The sequence below is a fragment of the Sinocyclocheilus rhinocerous genome, unplaced genomic scaffold (assembly GCF_001515625.1).
Source record: "Sinocyclocheilus rhinocerous isolate Xijiao unplaced genomic scaffold, SAMN03320098_v1.1 scaffold206, whole genome shotgun sequence".
Classification (NCBI taxonomy): domain Eukaryota; kingdom Metazoa; phylum Chordata; class Actinopteri; order Cypriniformes; family Cyprinidae; genus Sinocyclocheilus; species Sinocyclocheilus rhinocerous.
In genome coordinates, this window is record NW_015647488.1 from 608,954 (window position 1) to 627,247 (window position 18,294).

At 38.4% G+C, this 18,294-nt stretch overlaps 1 protein-coding gene across 1 annotated transcript; it reads left to right on the forward strand.

The window, feature by feature from the left end:
* Nucleotides 1-544: 544 nt before the first annotated feature.
* LOC107709282 (large proline-rich protein BAG6) lies at nucleotides 545-17,837 on the forward strand. The gene is made up of 23 exons (XM_016513744.1): nucleotides 545-1,343; nucleotides 1,564-1,681; nucleotides 3,253-3,482; nucleotides 3,603-3,674; nucleotides 3,853-3,975; nucleotides 4,101-4,258; nucleotides 5,287-5,416; nucleotides 6,249-6,452; nucleotides 6,532-6,760; nucleotides 8,403-8,710; nucleotides 9,057-9,135; nucleotides 9,218-9,543; nucleotides 9,626-9,908; nucleotides 9,988-10,157; nucleotides 10,476-10,529; nucleotides 10,616-10,718; nucleotides 13,295-13,419; nucleotides 13,500-13,634; nucleotides 13,722-13,790; nucleotides 14,919-15,113; nucleotides 15,280-15,387; nucleotides 15,486-15,632; nucleotides 16,873-17,837. Exons 1-23 carry the CDS (start codon nucleotides 1,266-1,268, stop codon nucleotides 16,966-16,968), a joined length of 3,540 nt encoding a protein of 1,179 aa, XP_016369230.1. The 5' UTR covers nucleotides 545-1,265; the 3' UTR covers nucleotides 16,969-17,837.
* The last annotated feature ends 457 nt before the right edge of the window (nucleotides 17,838-18,294 follow it).

The following is an 18,294-nucleotide window of genomic DNA, read 5'->3' on the forward strand; positions in this document are numbered from 1 at the left end:
AGAGTGGGGACTTGGATGTCAACATATCATGACTTTCAAAAAATAGGAAAAAACTAAAGAGACTGATAATGGCAGCCAGTAGAGAGAACGATGTTGTCAAATTTACTTCAATCCCATTGACGCTTTAGAGAAACACCCTCGCATTAGCGTTAACATTTTTTTTGTAACTTGATGCAAATGTAATATAATACAAAATACATTGTTAGAAATGTACATGCATTTAAAAAAAAATTGAAATACAAAATACTTTGGAGGATTTGCGATGCTGATGACTGTTGAAACGCGTCATCGCAGTCTTGTGAAAATTAATTTGTAGGTAGTTTATCTGATGAATTTTGTTAGTTTTGTCAACGTGTATGAATAGACTACAATATAATTGTATTATATTGTATATAATATATAGGCTGCGCCTTCTAAATGAGACACAGCAAGTATTTTGAAATCGCACCGTAGTTGGAGTACATGACATCACTTCCTGACAAAGCACCGTTTGTTGGAAACATGGAATAATAGTACCAGTAGGCAAACCTGGAAAGGACAAAACCGTTTGTTTGGGATTAGCTAGCTGTTTAGCTAGTATGTCCATAGGGTGTTGTGTAGGATAAAATTATTATAATTAAAAACTAAATCGCCGAGCTGCCACGGTTATCCCTTAAAAGTAAGGTGTTTAATCCTTTGCATTTCTCACCCAGATATGCTCTGCTGCTATTCATATGTAACGTTAGTTTATCCTAGAATTAACAACCGAATCGCTTTGACTGTTGTTAGCCTGGTAACGTTACCTATTATAGTAATGGTCTTGAACAATAGCAATAATGTATAACCACTGGTAAATATGTGTGTTTTTAAAAATAGGTGTCGCTATTTTGCTTATACACGGTATTACAATTAAGTACGACATTATGGCTTGTGTTTAGTATATGGGTGTTACGATGTCCGTCATTTTCACCTTATCTGTAACTTACTGCTAGCATTTACAGTGCTAGTAGCGTCCAACGTTACTATGGAGACAAAACGAGTCGCTCTTGTTATAAATACTAAAGCCGCACTGCAAGTTTATGATGTTTCTATGGCGACATGATACGCGGTAAAACTAGTAACGTTAGTCTGCTGCTTTTATTATAATGGGTTCTGATTTTATCGCTAGCAGTGTAAATGATGTGCTTCATAGCATTTATTTGGTAACATTAGTCCATGTAATCATTTTTGGAAGCGTTCTTCATCCTCTCGACTTTTTAAAGAAATTTTGAACCACAGGAAAGGTCATGGAGGAACCAGGAGCTATAGAGGTGACCGTGAAAACTCTGGATTCCCAGAGCAGGACGTTCACTGTCAGGGGAGAGGTGTGTGTCTGTGTGCTCTATGATATTATCAGTCATAGACGCAAACATTATGCGAGGAATTCATTTGCGCTATGACTTATTTTGTATGTAACACAAATAGCTCATTTAACAAAGTACAACCCAGACCTCTATATTGAAACGCTGTTAAATACGCTACTCTTTAAATCGATAAACCAATTACGTTTATAATCTGATTGTCACCTCTCTTACTTTCTCTCAGTGGACAGTGAAGCAGTTTAAAGAGCACATCGCTTCTGCCGTTGAAATCCCGGTGGATAAGCAGAGGTTGATCTACCAGGGTAAAGTGCTGCAGGATGAGAGGACACTCACAGAATACAGTGAGTGACTGCTTGGTGTCTGTTTTTCGCACTGGGACTGTTCACTGTTTGTGTGAACGAGTGACAGTTGCTGAATTCGGAACAACATGCTACTCTGCGTTTGTGGGTCTTAATTCAAAATGTCTAAATGAGTCATTGATTTATTAAAAAATGCCGATTCATTCAAGAATTAATGTTTGTAAATATTTTCATTGGCAAAATCAGACAAAGTAAGGTTGTACAATTAATTGAGTTGTAATCTAGATATTGGCTGGTTAGTTCTTCTTTTTTATTTTTATATTTTTGACATTTCCTTGCATTGGTTTAAAGGGATATTTAATCCAAAAATGAAAATTACCCAATGATTTACACACCCTCAAGCCATCCTAGGTGTATGACTTTCTTCTTTTTAGACGAATCCGATCTGAGTTATATTAAAAAATGTCCTGGCTCTTCCAAGCTTTATAATGGCAGTGAATGGTGGTTGAGATTTTGAAGCCCAAAAAAAGTGCATCCATCCATCATAAAAAGTGTCCCACACAGCTCCGGGGGGTTAATAAAGGCTTCCTGAAGCGAAGTGATGTGTTTGTGTAAGAAAAATATCCATATTTAAAACTCTCTCATAAACGCACGTCCGGCAGTTAGCAGAAGCTAGAGATTACGGTTTATAAAGTTTTTAATATGGATATTATTTGTAAAGTCATTATTCTCGTAGCTTCATAAAATTAAGGTTGAATCACTGATGTCACATGGACTATTTTAACAATGTCCTCCTTACTACGTTTCTGGGCCTTGAATGTGCTAGTTCCCTTGCTGTCTATGGAGGGTCAGAAAGCTCTCGGATTTCATCAAAAATATCTTAATTTGTGTTCTGAAAATGAACGAAGGTCTCACGGGTTTGGAACGACTTGAGGGTGAGTAATTAATGACAGAATTTTCATTTTTGGGTGAACTAACCCTTTAATCTTCCCAACCTGGCAAACACATGGATATGCTCTCTTTCCACTGCATAAAAAAATACCAAAAATCAGTGGTGTAAACACTCCAGTGAGATATTCTACTCAAATGAAAGTGTAATAGCTAGTCTATGTTCCTTTTGTGCTGTTTTTGTTGCAAATCTGCAAGCAAACTCAATGACAAACTGTAATAAATGCAAAAATAAATCTCAACTATATTGTTTACGGTTATGGTTGCCGAATAAAATGTGTGTATGATGGGCAGAGACTCTGATTTTTTAGCTTGAGACTAAGATTCTGTCCGGTCTGAAGATTATTTATTTTTAAGAATATTTTGAGCCAATTTTAGTATACGAGCAACAGGGCACATGTTTCTGCATTAGTTTTTTGTGTTCGACCTGAAAGTGTGGTAGTGTGTGATCGTTGTTTAGTGCATGATGCCCAGTTTTCCCCCTGTAACCATTTACAAAGTGCATGATGCTTAATGTTTTCAAATCTGTTCAGATTTTAAAAGTTGTGTAGTGTATTCCAGCCTTAAGACAAAGTAACTGAGATCTGTCATAACTATAATCAAAAGTTGTTTTTTGTTTTTTTTATTTGTGTCATATTAAGGATAAAAACAACCCTGTTTTTCAGATGTTGATGGGAAGGTCATTCATCTTGTGGAGCGAGCACCTCCTCAGAGCAGTCAGTCTGGGGGTGGAGGAGGTGGAGTTTCTGGCTCCTCGGGTACAACGGATGGAGGATCTACCTCCTCTCAGTCCTCCACTTTTCCAGGAACTTCACATGACCGTAATGCCAACAATTATGTCATGCTGGGCACTTTAAATCTGCCTGTGAATATTATGGACCCACAGCAAATACAGGTTACAGTGCTCTCCTTACTTCAAGAGACACGTGTTTCAATACGTGATGGTTAACCTCAGACAGCCACTGTAACGTTAGAGGTCCTGTTATTAAAGGAAATTGAAATTTCACCCCTCTAGATGTCAGTGCAGCAGATGTTGGCTGGTGTTGGAGAAATAGGGCGTAATGTCAGAGTGAGCACCAGCACAGGAGTGAGTCATCCTTGCATCCTTCTAACTTCACATATCATACTTGTATAATAATGAGCATTATAAGCAGTGTACTGAATGTTTGTATTAGAGGCACTTATGCTTTGTCTGGTCACAGTCTGTTGTATAAAACGGAAGGTTATCTCTGGACACATCTACAGTAATTTATTTCCTCTCACAGAGCAGTGGCTCTGTGGATGTCCATATCAACGTGGACCAATCAGTGCAGAGCGAGCCCAGGATGAGGCTCCAGCTGGCTGAAAGCCTGCTGCGAGAGACACAGGCTTTAATCCACAGACTCGAGGTGCAGAACAAATATTTACATCCAACAAATGAAACAATCTTATTGGATTTCTTAATTGCATATAAAAAATAATTCAGCCTGATGCTTATTTTCAGATATACAGTAACTTTATTTTTTTGTTTCAGGGTCAATCAAGTGAACCGTCATCTCAGCAGGAGACACCACCTCCTCAGCCACTATCATCATCATCATTCTCAGCACAACCAATGGACAGCTCCCCACCTCCACCCTCCTCCTCATCCTCTGCTTCACAGACAGAAGGAGCAACTCACTCTGGACCCAAGTAAGAGAAGAATATTAGGATCATGCGAAAAAATAGTGTATCCAATGTTAAAGAATAGAACCCTACCATTCAAAAGTTTGGGGTCGGTTTTTATATTTTCGAATGCAGTCTTATGCTCAACAAGGCTGTATTTATTTATTCAAAAATACAGTAAAACACTAATATTGTGATATATTATTTTATTTTAAAATGTAATTTATTCCTGTGATGGCAAAGCTGAATTATCAGAATCATTACTCCAGTCTTCAGTGTCACATGATCCCTTAGAAATTATTCTAATTTGCATTAAACAATGTTGAAAACAGTTCTGCTGTATTTCTATGCAGCTGTATTTCTGCCTTTCCAAAAGTGCCACCTGCTGGCAGAGAATGAATGTGCATTTTCAATCATCCCTTCTGCCAATGTGAAAACTAACCCATGTTTTTACGCTGCAAACACGCAGAGTTGTAAATGTGAACTGGCGGATCCACAAGAAGATAATGCATTATTAAAATCTAAACAATTTAGACCGTAAAATATATTTGTTTAATTAAAATAATAATTGATTGATAATAATTGTTTAAATTAACATAATAATTGATACATTTGACTCTCATTTTCTTAAAAATGGTTTAAAGGCTGAAATGTGAAGTTTATCATTTTCTGAAACTTTTTGTTGTTGTGTGAACCTGAATCTGAACTGTAAATCATGCTTTTTACAGTCATTTTACAGTTTAATATGTTGCCATAGACATTGCCTTAACCTGGTCATATGGTATTAATTTTATATGTGCAAGTTAAAACAAGGTCTCAAAAAGTCTTACATTTGAGCTTCAAAATCCTGCAGATGCCCTGTATTTGAAACATAAATCTTTTGTAACATTATAAATGTCTTTACTTTCACTTTTGATCAGTTGTGTACTTGCTGAATAAAAGTGAAAAAAATCTCACTGTCCCCGAACGTTGAACAGTGGTGTATCATCATGTCATCAGCCCATTATATTTTCACATGTACAAGACAAGTGTAACTTATTTCTGTGTCTCAACAGTCACCCCAGCCCTTTAGAGTTGGTGGAGGTTCTGTCAGAGGTGCGAAGGGTGGAGGAGCGCCTCCGTCCATTCATGGAGAGAACACATTCCATCCTTGGAGCGGCCAGTTCTGCTGACTACAACAACAATGTATGCCCTAGATAGTTTAATGCTACATCATTAGCTGCGTTTACATGGGCCCTACTAATCCGATCGTAATAGGACTAGAAGCACAATCAGAATAAAAAAAGTCACATGTAACCAAGTCAATCGGCTTGAATTGGCCAGATCTGATTCAGATTTCGATCGGATTGTAAGGGGTGGTTTATTCCTTTTGTAATCCGAGCGAGAGGACATGTAAACACTTGATCGAATTGAAAACCGAAACTGGAAAGTACTGTGCATGTGCAGTGATGTAAAAATAGCGTAATGGCGTATGACGTGCGGAACGATCTGTTCTTCCTGGTGAATAAAGTTTCATAAATGAGTGTCCCGTCATTATAAATCTCCCCTTTCACTCAGTGTCTGTGAAGTGGAGCAGCACAACGTCCCACCAGTCCTTGTTTAAGACTATCATCCACAGATGACTGGTTTTGGGTGCGGGCAGGGGCGCTTTTACTGCTCTATAAAGTAAGCAGCACAGCACAACAGTTCATGTGCTGGTCGTCGCCTAATTAGGACCCGAAGTAGATAAATATCAAGTGTGCTTTTTAAAACAGTATGCTACAACAGCGGGAAACTCTGTATATTCATGCAGTGTGCGCATGTCAAAAGATTAAATCCGATCAGAAGCTTGTGACATATAAACGCATAACGGGCCCGATCACTTTATTTAGTATTCATGTAAACACTACATTCGGATTCGTCAATCAGAATGAATTCATTCCGATGGAAGCAAAACGTGTCCATGTAAACGTACCTATTGTCATATGCGCTATAAATATGGCAATATTCATTTTCTGAAAATTGGTTTCTCGGACAGACTCAAGAACGTGAGGAGGATCAGCGCACTCTCAATTTGATTGGCGAGTCACTCCATCTCCTAGGTAACACATTGGTGGCTCTGAGTGACCTCCGATGCAATTTATCAGCTCAGCCACCCCGCCACTTACATGTGGTGCGGCCCATGTCTCACTACACCTCCCCTGTTGTGCTGCAGAGTGGACCACCCCATATTCCCATTCCGGTGAGCTAACCAACTATATGAACAAAACTATTTTCATACTGTTCAAGCAGTCAACCTCACAATATATGACATCTTCCAGATGAACCTGGGCTCTACTGTGAACATGATGGCAAACAGCAGACAGACAAGCGAGGGTCAGGCCCAACCTTCACAGCCAAGCAACCAATCAGAGCCTCAGGGTCAGGCACCTCCTCCTCCACCGAATGGAGCCAGTCAACAAACGGGTCATGGTCAGGGGACTCCAAGAGTGATCAGAATCACTCACCAGACCATGGAGCCAGTGGTCATGATGCAGATGAACCTGGATGGTATGCCACCCACCCATCCAATTGGACCCCAGTGTTCTTAGCACTGTATTTCAGCCATGCTGCCCATTCCTGGTCTGCTACACTTCTGAAGATCCCAGACACTTTTCTTCGTCATGAAGTGATTTTTACTATTTAAAATAGTTCCTTTCAGAAAAGACCTTTTTCAGACCTGGAATGGGCAGCTGTAGTGTAACTGCCAACCACTGATCTGTGCATTTCTGTGCAGCAGATTCAGACAGTGGACCGCAGGGCCAAAGGCAACAGAATCCCAGCGCTGCTGGAGAGACTGGTTAGTTTCCATCTCTCTCTATAGTCAGTAACCAGCCGTGCCAACATTAACGTGATAGTGTCTTAAAGAAAAAAGTTCACTTAAAAAAATTACATTTTATCATCATTCACACACCCTCATGTCATTCAAAACCAATTTGACTCACTGTCTTCCACAGAACACGAAACAAGAAATATTTGCATAATTTCCACAGTGCTTGTTCTCCATGCAATAAATTAAATGGTGACCGGGACTGAAGAGATCCAGATATAAAAATAATGATAATAATAAGATTCACCATATACGTTGTAGTCTTTAAACATGGGTTGCCCATGGGGGTGCTAAGGGCCCATGGATAATAATAAAAAAAAAATGTAAATACATATTTGGCATTGTTTAATTTTTATTTTGAAGACTAACCGAAATCATTATTGTATTGACAACAATAGTTTTATGTTTAAAGTTAGTGAGGTTTGTGGAATTAAATGTTTATTAGATATTCAAAGAATTATTTAAATGCTATCAAGAGTGTTTGCTTTTCTATCATTAAACATAACTGTTAAACAAAGACCGTAAAGTAATGAAGATGGAGAATGGGAGCTCCTGTGCATCTACAGTGCACTCCATCACCGGGGCTCTTAGCATTATGGGGTTCTTAGTCCTACTTATGATACTTATCGGCCAAACAGAAAAAACTTATCACATGATGCAATAATTACAAAAATTCTGGGTATCAGCCAAAATATCGGTCTACAACTAGTCATTGGTTGTCACGTTTTGTCACTTACATCAAACCATACGCAACTAAATAAAGCACTATGGACAAGTGTTATTTTAGTATTATTTATGTACTATTGTAGTATTTATTCTTTTTTTTTTTAAATTAGCATTTATTTTTATATTTTCAAGTTTCATTTGAAAGATTTAGTAATTGTTATGTGGTTTTGTTAATTTTATAATTTTTTTAATATTTCTATTTAGTTTTTATTTTAGTTATTGATTATTTTAATACTTCAAATTCAAGTTTATTTTAATTAACAAAAACGTTTTTTTATAGTTTTAATTAACAATATCAACACTGCTCTGGACGTTCTTCAAAATTCGTACTTTAGTGTTCGGTGGAGGAAAGCAACACGAGTCATAAAGGTACCGGTATTTCATACAAGTTTGAAACAACATGAGTGTGAGTAAATGATAACAGAATTGTTATTTTGAGTGGTGTTAAAGTGCTATTTTTGCATTGGGATGTAACGCAGCTGTTGTTTGTCAGTTGTCTGTAGTCTTGTGTGTGAAGTTTAGACCTTGCAACAGTTTCATTTGCCAGCAGTGTTAATAGTCACTTTTCACTGAATTCTGTGCGTCTGTTCTCTGAAGGCACCACGACACCCATCCATGTACCAGGACTGCCACCCGAGTTCATGCAGGCCATCATGCATCAGATCTCCCAGCAGGCTGTCGCCATGGCAACTGCAGCCTCTGCCGGACACCAGGGGCAGCAGCAGGGCACTGCTGGCTCAGGTGCCCAGAGTGCAGACAGCCCAGCCTCTCCGCCACCTCAGGCCAGGGTGGTCATCACACGGCCCTCCTTATCTCCACGCATCCCCCAACCCATGAGCACCAGAGGGACCACCATCAACCTGCGGGCAACAGTGCCCCCCTCAGCAGGACAACAGACTAATCAAGTATGAACCTTTGATACATTATTGTGTTTTGGAGAGACATAAAACCAAAGTACCTTTCAAATAATGTCTGTTCACTCGGTGGCCATATTTGCAACACTTCGGGTCAGCTATTTCAAGCATCCAAGTTCTATCTTCTTGAATGGGAAAATCCTGAAATTTAAAAAACTGCTTGCCACACTCACTTTTAAATTGCATATTTCAAATCAGCAACAAAAATTTTGTTTCTTCTGCTCAAGTATAAGTTAAAAAAACGTATATTTCAGGCTTGGGTGACGCAAATGAATTCTTTCATTCAAAGTAATATGAATGCACTGTCTTATAGTTCCATTTTTGTTCTTCAATCAAGGGCAACCCTATGACGTCCTCTCCTCTCACACAGATGGTCAGTGGTTTGGTAGGGCAGCTTTTGATGCCATTGCACACAGGTAAGTGGTCCTTACCTGTTCAGTTCCTGTGAAAGATCTAGCATCACACAGCTTCTAAACGTATTATGTTTTCTGTCATCAGGAGATCAGACATCCACTACCTCATCGTCCCACTCCTTCTCTTTCTCTACCTCCACATCTACCCCTTCCTCCTCCTCTATCTCCTCCTCCACTGCTCCTCCATCCTTTGCCAACACATCCGGTCAGACGTCCACCCACACCACCAGCACGGCATCCGTGGGTCAGTCCCAGGAGGGTGGCCCAGGAGATAACCTAGCTCAGCTGCTGGGCTCACTTTTGGGAGGAGTTGCGGGAGCTGGTGGAGGGGTGTCTGGAGGTCCTCCATCCATTACAGTGACTGTTCCAGGTGTCCCTGCATTCATTCATGGCCTCTCCGGGTTCATTCAGGTTGGTGCCTTTCTCAGCAAATGGGTTTTTGTATTCTGATCTTACCAAATGTGTTCATTTGAACGTCCGGTATTCTTTTCAGTCCGGCCAGCCTGTGTTTCCTCCACCCAACCAGCAGCCTCCATCCTCACAAGCCACACCCTCTGCCCCTTCAGGAGCCACCCACACTACCACCCCTCAGCCTCCCAGTGGAGGTGGAGAGACCCTCAGCCCGGAGCTTTTTACAGGCATCGTGCAGGGCGTCCTGTCCACCATGATGGGCTCTCTGGGTGCTGGTCAAGGCAACACTGAGAGCATCGCCCAGTTTATTCAAAGACTTTCCCAGACCAGTAACCTCTTCACGCCTGGAGCTGGAGATGCAGTGGGTCAGTTTCTGTGATCATTTGGCAAAACTCAAAGTTGCATTTGATGTACTAGTACTGACTCACTGTGTTTGTTTGGCAGGGTTCTTTGGAGATCTGCTGTCTCTGGTGTGTCAGAGTTTCTCCATGGTGGACATGGTTCTGCTGCTGCATGGTAATCCTCAGCCTCTGAGCCGCATCCATCCCCAGCTCACAGCCTTCTTCACTGAGCATTATCTGCAAGGCCGAGAGCCCACCGATGCCAACATAGCTGTGAGTCTAAGCTCACACTGCTTTCATACATGACATACATCAGATGAGTACATACTCGAGTGACATACTCAATAATGTTAGCCCGCACTTCGTTAAAACAACAATTATGATATTATCCTTGACAACACCTCTAACAAGGACTTCTTTGAACATTTTTGAGTCATGATGCAAACATATTGTTTATTCAGTGTTTTGATTTACTGATTAATTGAAATGGACACTTCAAAAGAACCATGAAAATAATACTGGTCTTACAAAATAACACTTTTCTATTGAGTGCATGTTGTAAAGACTGATGGGATTGTTTCTTTTACTTAGAGTGCTGCTGAGGATCTGATCAATGGACTAGAGGAGTACATTGCAGAGAGTTTTGTAAGTCTTGTTTGCACCTGATTTATCCTGAAACATTTGTTCATCAGACACCCTAACTGATAGTCTCTGTGCTGTATCCGTTTCAGTCCACTGTGACTGTTCGAGAGGGAGTGGACATCATCCAAACCAACATGTCCTTCCTGAGACAACAGTTCACTCGCATGGCTATTCACATTCTGCGCTGTACAGGTGACCACCATACTATCAACACAAACACAGACCCCAAAACTGCTCTGACCCCAGTATTCAAATCACAAAGTGCAAATGGAAATCGACTTGGCAAACTGTAACATTTAAAAAGAAAAAATTAGATCCATTTTCTGTGGACTTCATCAGTGTTGTTTTAGTTTTTTTTTCTTATTTTATAGACAATTATAGTATTTATTAATATTTTTAATTAGCTTTTGTTTTTAGATTTTCACATTTAATTTTAATTTTAGTATTTATGTGCTTTTGTCCTTTTTATTAGTTTTTTTTATTGTTCTATTTAGATTGAATTTAATTTTCTTAGTTTTAGTCATTTTTGTACTTCGGTTTATGTACATATGTACTTTTTTCTAATATTTATATTTTATTTTATTTCAGCTTTATTTAAATGAATGAAAACGATTTTGTAATATTTTTTGTTAACAATAAAACCCTATGACGTCCTCTCCTCTCACACAGATGGTCAGTGGTTTGGTAGGGCAGCTTTTGATGCCATTGCACACAGGTAAGTGGTCCTTACCTGTTCAGTTCCTGTGAAAGATCTAGCATCACACAGCTTCTAAACGTATTATGTTTTCTGTCATCAGGAGATCAGACATCCACTACCTCATCGTCCCACTCCTTCTCTTTCTCTACCTCCACATCTACCCCTTCCTCCTCCTCTATCTCCTCCTCCACTGCTCCTCCATCCTTTGCCAACACATCCGGTCAGACGTCCACCCACACCACCAGCACGGCATCCGTGGGTCAGTCCCAGGAGGGTGGCCCAGGAGATAACCTAGCTCAGCTGCTGGGCTCACTTTTGGGAGGAGTTGCGGGAGCTGGTGGAGGGGTGTCTGGAGGTCCTCCATCCATTACAGTGACTGTTCCAGGTGTCCCTGCATTCATTCATGGCCTCTCCGGGTTCATTCAGGTTGGTGCCTTTCTCAGCAAATGGGTTTTTGTATTCTGATCTTACCAAATGTGTTCATTTGAACGTCCGGTATTCTTTTCAGTCCGGCCAGCCTGTGTTTCCTCCACCCAACCAGCAGCCTCCATCCTCACAAGCCACACCCTCTGCCCCTTCAGGAGCCACCCACACTACCACCCCTCAGCCTCCCAGTGGAGGTGGAGAGACCCTCAGCCCGGAGCTTTTTACAGGCATCGTGCAGGGCGTCCTGTCCACCATGATGGGCTCTCTGGGTGCTGGTCAAGGCAACACTGAGAGCATCGCCCAGTTTATTCAAAGACTTTCCCAGACCAGTAACCTCTTCACGCCTGGAGCTGGAGATGCAGTGGGTCAGTTTCTGTGATCATTTGGCAAAACTCAAAGTTGCATTTGATGTACTAGTACTGACTCACTGTGTTTGTTTGGCAGGGTTCTTTGGAGATCTGCTGTCTCTGGTGTGTCAGAGTTTCTCCATGGTGGACATGGTTCTGCTGCTGCATGGTAATCCTCAGCCTCTGAGCCGCATCCATCCCCAGCTCACAGCCTTCTTCACTGAGCATTATCTGCAAGGCCGAGAGCCCACCGATGCCAACATAGCTGTGAGTCTAAGCTCACACTGCTTTCATACATGACATACATCAGATGAGTACATACTCGAGTGACATACTCAATAATGTTAGCCCGCACTTCGTTAAAACAACAATTATGATATTATCCTTGACAACACCTCTAACAAGGACTTCTTTGAACATTTTTGAGTCATGATGCAAACATATTGTTTATTCAGTGTTTTGATTTACTGATTAATTGAAATGGACACTTCAAAAGAACCATGAAAATAATACTGGTCTTACAAAATAACACTTTTCTATTGAGTGCATGTTGTAAAGACTGATGGGATTGTTTCTTTTACTTAGAGTGCTGCTGAGGATCTGATCAATGGACTAGAGGAGTACATTGCAGAGAGTTTTGTAAGTCTTGTTTGCACCTGATTTATCCTGAAACATTTGTTCATCAGACACCCTAACTGATAGTCTCTGTGCTGTATCCGTTTCAGTCCACTGTGACTGTTCGAGAGGGAGTGGACATCATCCAAACCAACATGTCCTTCCTGAGACAACAGTTCACTCGCATGGCTATTCACATTCTGCGCTGTACAGGTGACCACCATACTATCAACACAAACACAGACCCCAAAACTGCTCTGACCCCAGTATTCAAATCACAAAGTGCAAATGGAAATCGACTTGGCAAACTGTAACATTTAAAAAGAAAAAATTAGATCCATTTTCTGTGGACTTCATCAGTGTTGTTTTAGTTTTTTTTTCTTATTTTATAGACAATTATAGTATTTATTAATATTTTTAATTAGCTTTTGTTTTTAGATTTTCACATTTAATTTTAATTTTAGTATTTATGTGCTTTTGTCCTTTTTATTAGTTTTTTTTATTGTTCTATTTAGATTGAATTTAATTTTCTTAGTTTTAGTCATTTTTGTACTTCGGTTTATGTACATATGTACTTTTTTCTAATATTTATATTTTATTTTATTTCAGCTTTATTTAAATGAATGAAAACGATTTTGTAATATTTTTTGTTAACAATAACACTGTTTCTTGTGTCTTTCCAGATAACACATTTGGTCAGCGCTTGTTGTATCTGTGCACCCAGGGTCTGTTTGAGTGTTTGGCCCTCAATCTCTATTGCTTAAGAGGAGAGCAAAGAGCTTTAACCACCGTCATCAACCACCGAATTGTAAGATTCGTTGATTCATCCTTATGAAGGTTGTTTGGTGTTGCATCTTTTGACACGTTCATGTTTTACTCCTTACTCAGAGGAGAATGTCAGCTGAAGTGAACCCCAGTCTGGTGAACTGGTTGACCAGTATGATGTCCATGAGGCTGCATGTGATTTTAGAGCACAATCCAGTCACTGAGGACCAGATCCAGCATTACGTCATCTATACGCAGGTATTCACCCTCTCATCAGGATTCACTCCCAAACTGAACCACAGAATACAGAACTGAATATGCTTCTGTTATCTTTTTCACGTATAGAGTGAGTCGTCTCAGAGAACAGAGTCAGATGCACAAGCAAGCCAGCAGTCAGATAACATGAGTGTTGAGGTATGTTTCAACCGAACGAGAATGAGTCTAGTTTACTGTCACATAGAAAATTATTATTTCTAAATGAGCTGATAAAAGCATATTAAAGTCCATACTGTACCGTTCTGAAGCTTTAGATCGGTAAGATTTTTAAAATGTTTTTAAAAAACATCTCTTCTGCATTTATTTGATCCAGTATACAGCAAAAACAGTGATATTGTGAAATATTGTTGCAATTTATTCCTGTGTTTGCAAAGCTGAATTTTCAGCATCATTACTCAAGTCTTCAGTATCTGAAATAGAAAGCTTTTGTAATATTATACACTATCATTCAAAAGTTTGTGGTCAGTAATTTATTTATTTTTGGAAAGAAATGAAAGAAATTAATACTTTAATTCAGCAAGGATGCATTAAATTGATAAAAAGTGACAGTTAAGATATTTATAATGTTACAAAAGCTTTCTATCTCAGCTAAATGCTGTTCTTTTGAACTTTCTATTCATCAAATAATCCTGAAAAATATTGCAAACAACTGTTTTCAACATAATTATAATAATAAGAAATGTTTCTTGAGCAGCAAATCAGCATATTATAATGATTTCTGAAGGATCTTGTGACACTGAAGACTGGACAAAATTGCCATCACAGGAATAAATTGCATTTAAAAATATATTCAAATAGAAAATAGTTATTTTAAATTGTAAAAATATTCCACAATATTGCTGTTTTTGCTTTATTTTGGATCGGCAGCCTTGGTGAGCAGAATAGTCTTCTTTAAAAAACTTTTTAAAAAAATCTTACCAATCTAACATTTTTGAATGGTGGTGTATAGTATGTAAGCGTTTTTGAGTATTATGTTAGTATTTTCATTGTAATTTAAGTTGTAATAATGTTTTTGTCATTATTATTTAGCTTTATTTTTATTTTTATTTCTGTTTTTATTTTTAGTATTTCAGTTTAAACTTATTTCAGTTAATTGCTGTTAAAAAGTAAAAAAAAATAACTTTTTATTGTGTGGTTAACAATAACACTGATCATAAGCAACTTTCCTTTGTGTATTGCCTGTCCCTTAGGCCTTGAACAAATCTGGATGTTTGTCTGCGCTTGAAACCGTATGTTATGATAGTAATATCTGATTATATATTACAGATGGAAGAGGGTCTGTCTCCTGCTCCTGCCACCACTGCAGAGGAAGTCATGGCATCCTCAGGAGACACTGCTGATGCCGATGAACCACCTGGCAGGCCATTGTTAGAAGAGACACGAGGAGCAGTAGCCATGGCAACTGCAGACAGGGAGGAGTCAACTGGAGAGGTGGAGCCATGGGCAGCAACTGTTCCACCTGTGAGACTCCATTGTCTGTTGTGTCTGTTGATTTAGTGTCTGCTAAACATTTTTGTCACCTTTTTGTAGTACATTGACATATAAATGACCTCAAAGTTAACAGCACACATAAACCAACAACTGATATGCTATATAGTAATAATGAGTGTTTCAATATTTTAATCAGGAGTGGGTACCCATCATAAGACATGACATGTTGACCCAGAGGAAGATGAAAGCACAGCCGCCTCTGTCTGATGCTTATCTGCATGGGATGCCGGCCAAGAGGAGGAAGGTCTGTACGCCAGCTACATTCATTCAAATCTAAAAGGCTACCATAGATCACCAATGCAAAATGAACAATTCAATTAAACTGCTTTCCTCCCTTCACAGACCGCACAGGGAGAGGGTCCTCATCTCTCTCTCGCTGAGGCCGTGAGTCGAGCTGCCAGGACAGCAGGGGTGCGACCTGTTACTGCCCCAGACAGCCTACAGGGGGAGCTGGAGGCACCAGAGCTGCAGGAAGCTTATACACAACAGGTAAGAAACTAAAATCTCACACCTAATCTATCCTGAGACACCTGCACAGACCAGTGTTATTCAGGGTTTCTGCATGTTTTAAAAGGTCTTAAAAAGTGCTTATTTGCCCTTCCACAAATAAAGGTCTTAAAAGGTCTTAAATCAGAGGAGAATATATTTTGATAAAGTCATGGCATTAAATGTTGCATGCACTGCAAAAACATTTATATCTTCCTCAGTATTTTTATCTGGTTTTCGTGTACAAATATTAAAATGTCCTTAAATCAAGATAAAGATGTGAACTCGTGTTTTCTGAGAATTGAACAAAATGTGAATTTATGCTTAAAAAAAAAAATCTGTTAATAGGGTAGGGAAACTTGTTTTGCCTTTTAATGAAGTTAATTTTACTAAGCCCATTGGCAGATATTTGTTTTTGTTTTAATGATAAAACAGTTGCAGTGTAAATCAATATTACTAAGGAAGAACTGCTTTTTGCAGTGTGATCTGAAAGTACAGTAAAAGGTATTTCCAGTTGAGCATTTTTTTGTAAAATGAATTAAAATGTAATGGCAATTGCCTTTGAAGTATTGATAACTCAACAACTCATTGTGTTCTCCCTAGACATTTACATTTAGAGAACATAATGACATAATGTATTCCCTTGAATTTATTTCTTAAATTTTATTTACTTGATCTTAAAAGGCCTTTAAAAAAATCTTTAATTTTCCTACATAAATTCTGCAGAAACCCTGGTTATTTTACAGTTACTTATGCACTATTATAATATTTATTAATATTTTGAATTTTCTTGTATATTCATATTTTAAGTTATTTAAATTTTAGTTTAAGTAATGTGCTTTTGTCATTTTTATTATTTTTTTAATAATTCTGTTTTAATAATTTTAGAACTTGGCAACTAACTTATTTCAGTTTCTTTTTTTTCCATCTAATATTTATATTTTATTTTATTTCAGCTTCATTTCAGTTAAAGAAAATAATTGTTCATAATTTTAGTTTTAGGACAAAGTTTCCCATCCTGCTCCTGAGAGTTTCAAAATGTTTCCCATAGAATTGTAATGTATACAAACTCAATTAAGGTCCCATTTCCACAATTCCACATTATTACTCCACATTTTTAAAGCTAAAAATTGAGTCTGGCAAGAAATCTATCAGATCCCATAGGAATGCAGACCATGCAGATCTTGATCTCTGAATTGCATTGAACATTTTGAAAACTTTTTCATTCTTCATTGTGTTCCAGGTGAAGAGTGATATAAAGAAACGACTGCGTGATGATCCAGACTACAACCACCAGCGGTTTCCCAACACACACAGAGCTTTTTCTGAGGACTCCTAACCAGCAGCTCTGTTTACTCTGTCTTGTCATCTGTCAAACACAGTCATGACCATGACGTCTCGAGGAACGGCCAGTAGCGTCTCGTGCATTGAGGGATCCCAGTTGTTTAGAAATCGCCGACTGACACATAACTCGGATGTCTGCCATAGTCAAATGTGTGGATAGTGACTAAATATAGAGCCGGTGAACTAGACTGGCCATGAAGGCAGAACATTTTTTTTTTATACTTTTTTTCCCCTCTACATGGCGTCCATCTGTGGGAAACAGCATCTTATATTCTTTGCAGATGTCAAAACAGTCAGTGAGTTTTACTCTTGACAGGATTCATATATGCCCCTGTCCATTGTAAATTAGCTGTACATTGTTGTAATAAGTTGTTTTAATAATGACAATAATAGCAGTTGTATTACAGGCACATATGTATGAAGAAAACCTAATTCATTCCAGCTTGACCTGCTCGATGTGTAGATAAAGGAGATGCCAAGATTGATGTTTACAAGCTCCAGACATGTTAAATATGATTAGATATACAGCACTGCACATTCATCACTGAGGACTGGAAGTGTTTTAGTCATAGTGATGCCATAGAGCTGTTGGTTGTAAATATTTCTTGCATGCCAAAAACATCTTGTTGGCTCCATCATGTTGTTCATGAATGCGACTGTTACAAAATAACAGTCGCATTCATGGGAAACAATATTTGCATAAATTACATTGTTTCATATTGTCTCAACCCTTCAACTAAAGAAAAAAAATTATCATTTTGTATTAATAACTACAAACCAACATTTGGTTCCTAAATTGCTAGCGGAGCAATTTCATGTATGGTAAATTTGCAACCCCGTTACCCATATTTAATTAATATGATTTAAACTTTATTCAAATAAGTCAAACTTTAGTGACATGGCTGAAAAAATGCCAATATAAAATAAATGGAACATTTTAATAAATAAAACATTTTCTATCATTCAAAAGTTTAGGGTTAAGAATTTGTGATGTTTTTGAAATGTCTCTTATGCTTACCAAGGCTGCATTAATTAATCAAAATTACAGTAAAAGCTGTAAAATTATGAAATGTTATTACAATCTAAAATAACTGTAAAATGTAATTTATTCTTGTGACGCAAAGCTGCCATTACGCCAGTCTTCAGTGTCACATGATCCTTCTAACATGCTGATTTGCATTTTTTGTATTATCAATGTTTAAAACAGATGTGCTGCTTAATATACATGTGGAAACCATGATTAAAGTTTAAAGTCCTATTTGAACCTCAAAAAAAAAAAAAATATATATATATATTGTACCTTATATGCAACAAATTAAAC

Bases quoted from the DNA above. Each gene is read 5' to 3' on its own strand.
- LOC107709282 (XM_016513744.1), top strand. From the start codon at position 1,266: ATGGAGGAACCAGGAGCTATAGAGGTGACCGTGAAAACTCTGGATTCC. The intron at 3,675-3,852 runs GTGAGTCATCCT...TTCCTCTCACAG, and splicing joins GAGTGAGCACCAGCACAGGA to AGCAGTGGCTCTGTGGATGT. The intron at 13,420-13,499 runs GTAAGATTCGTT...CTCCTTACTCAG, and splicing joins CCGTCATCAACCACCGAATT to AGGAGAATGTCAGCTGAAGT.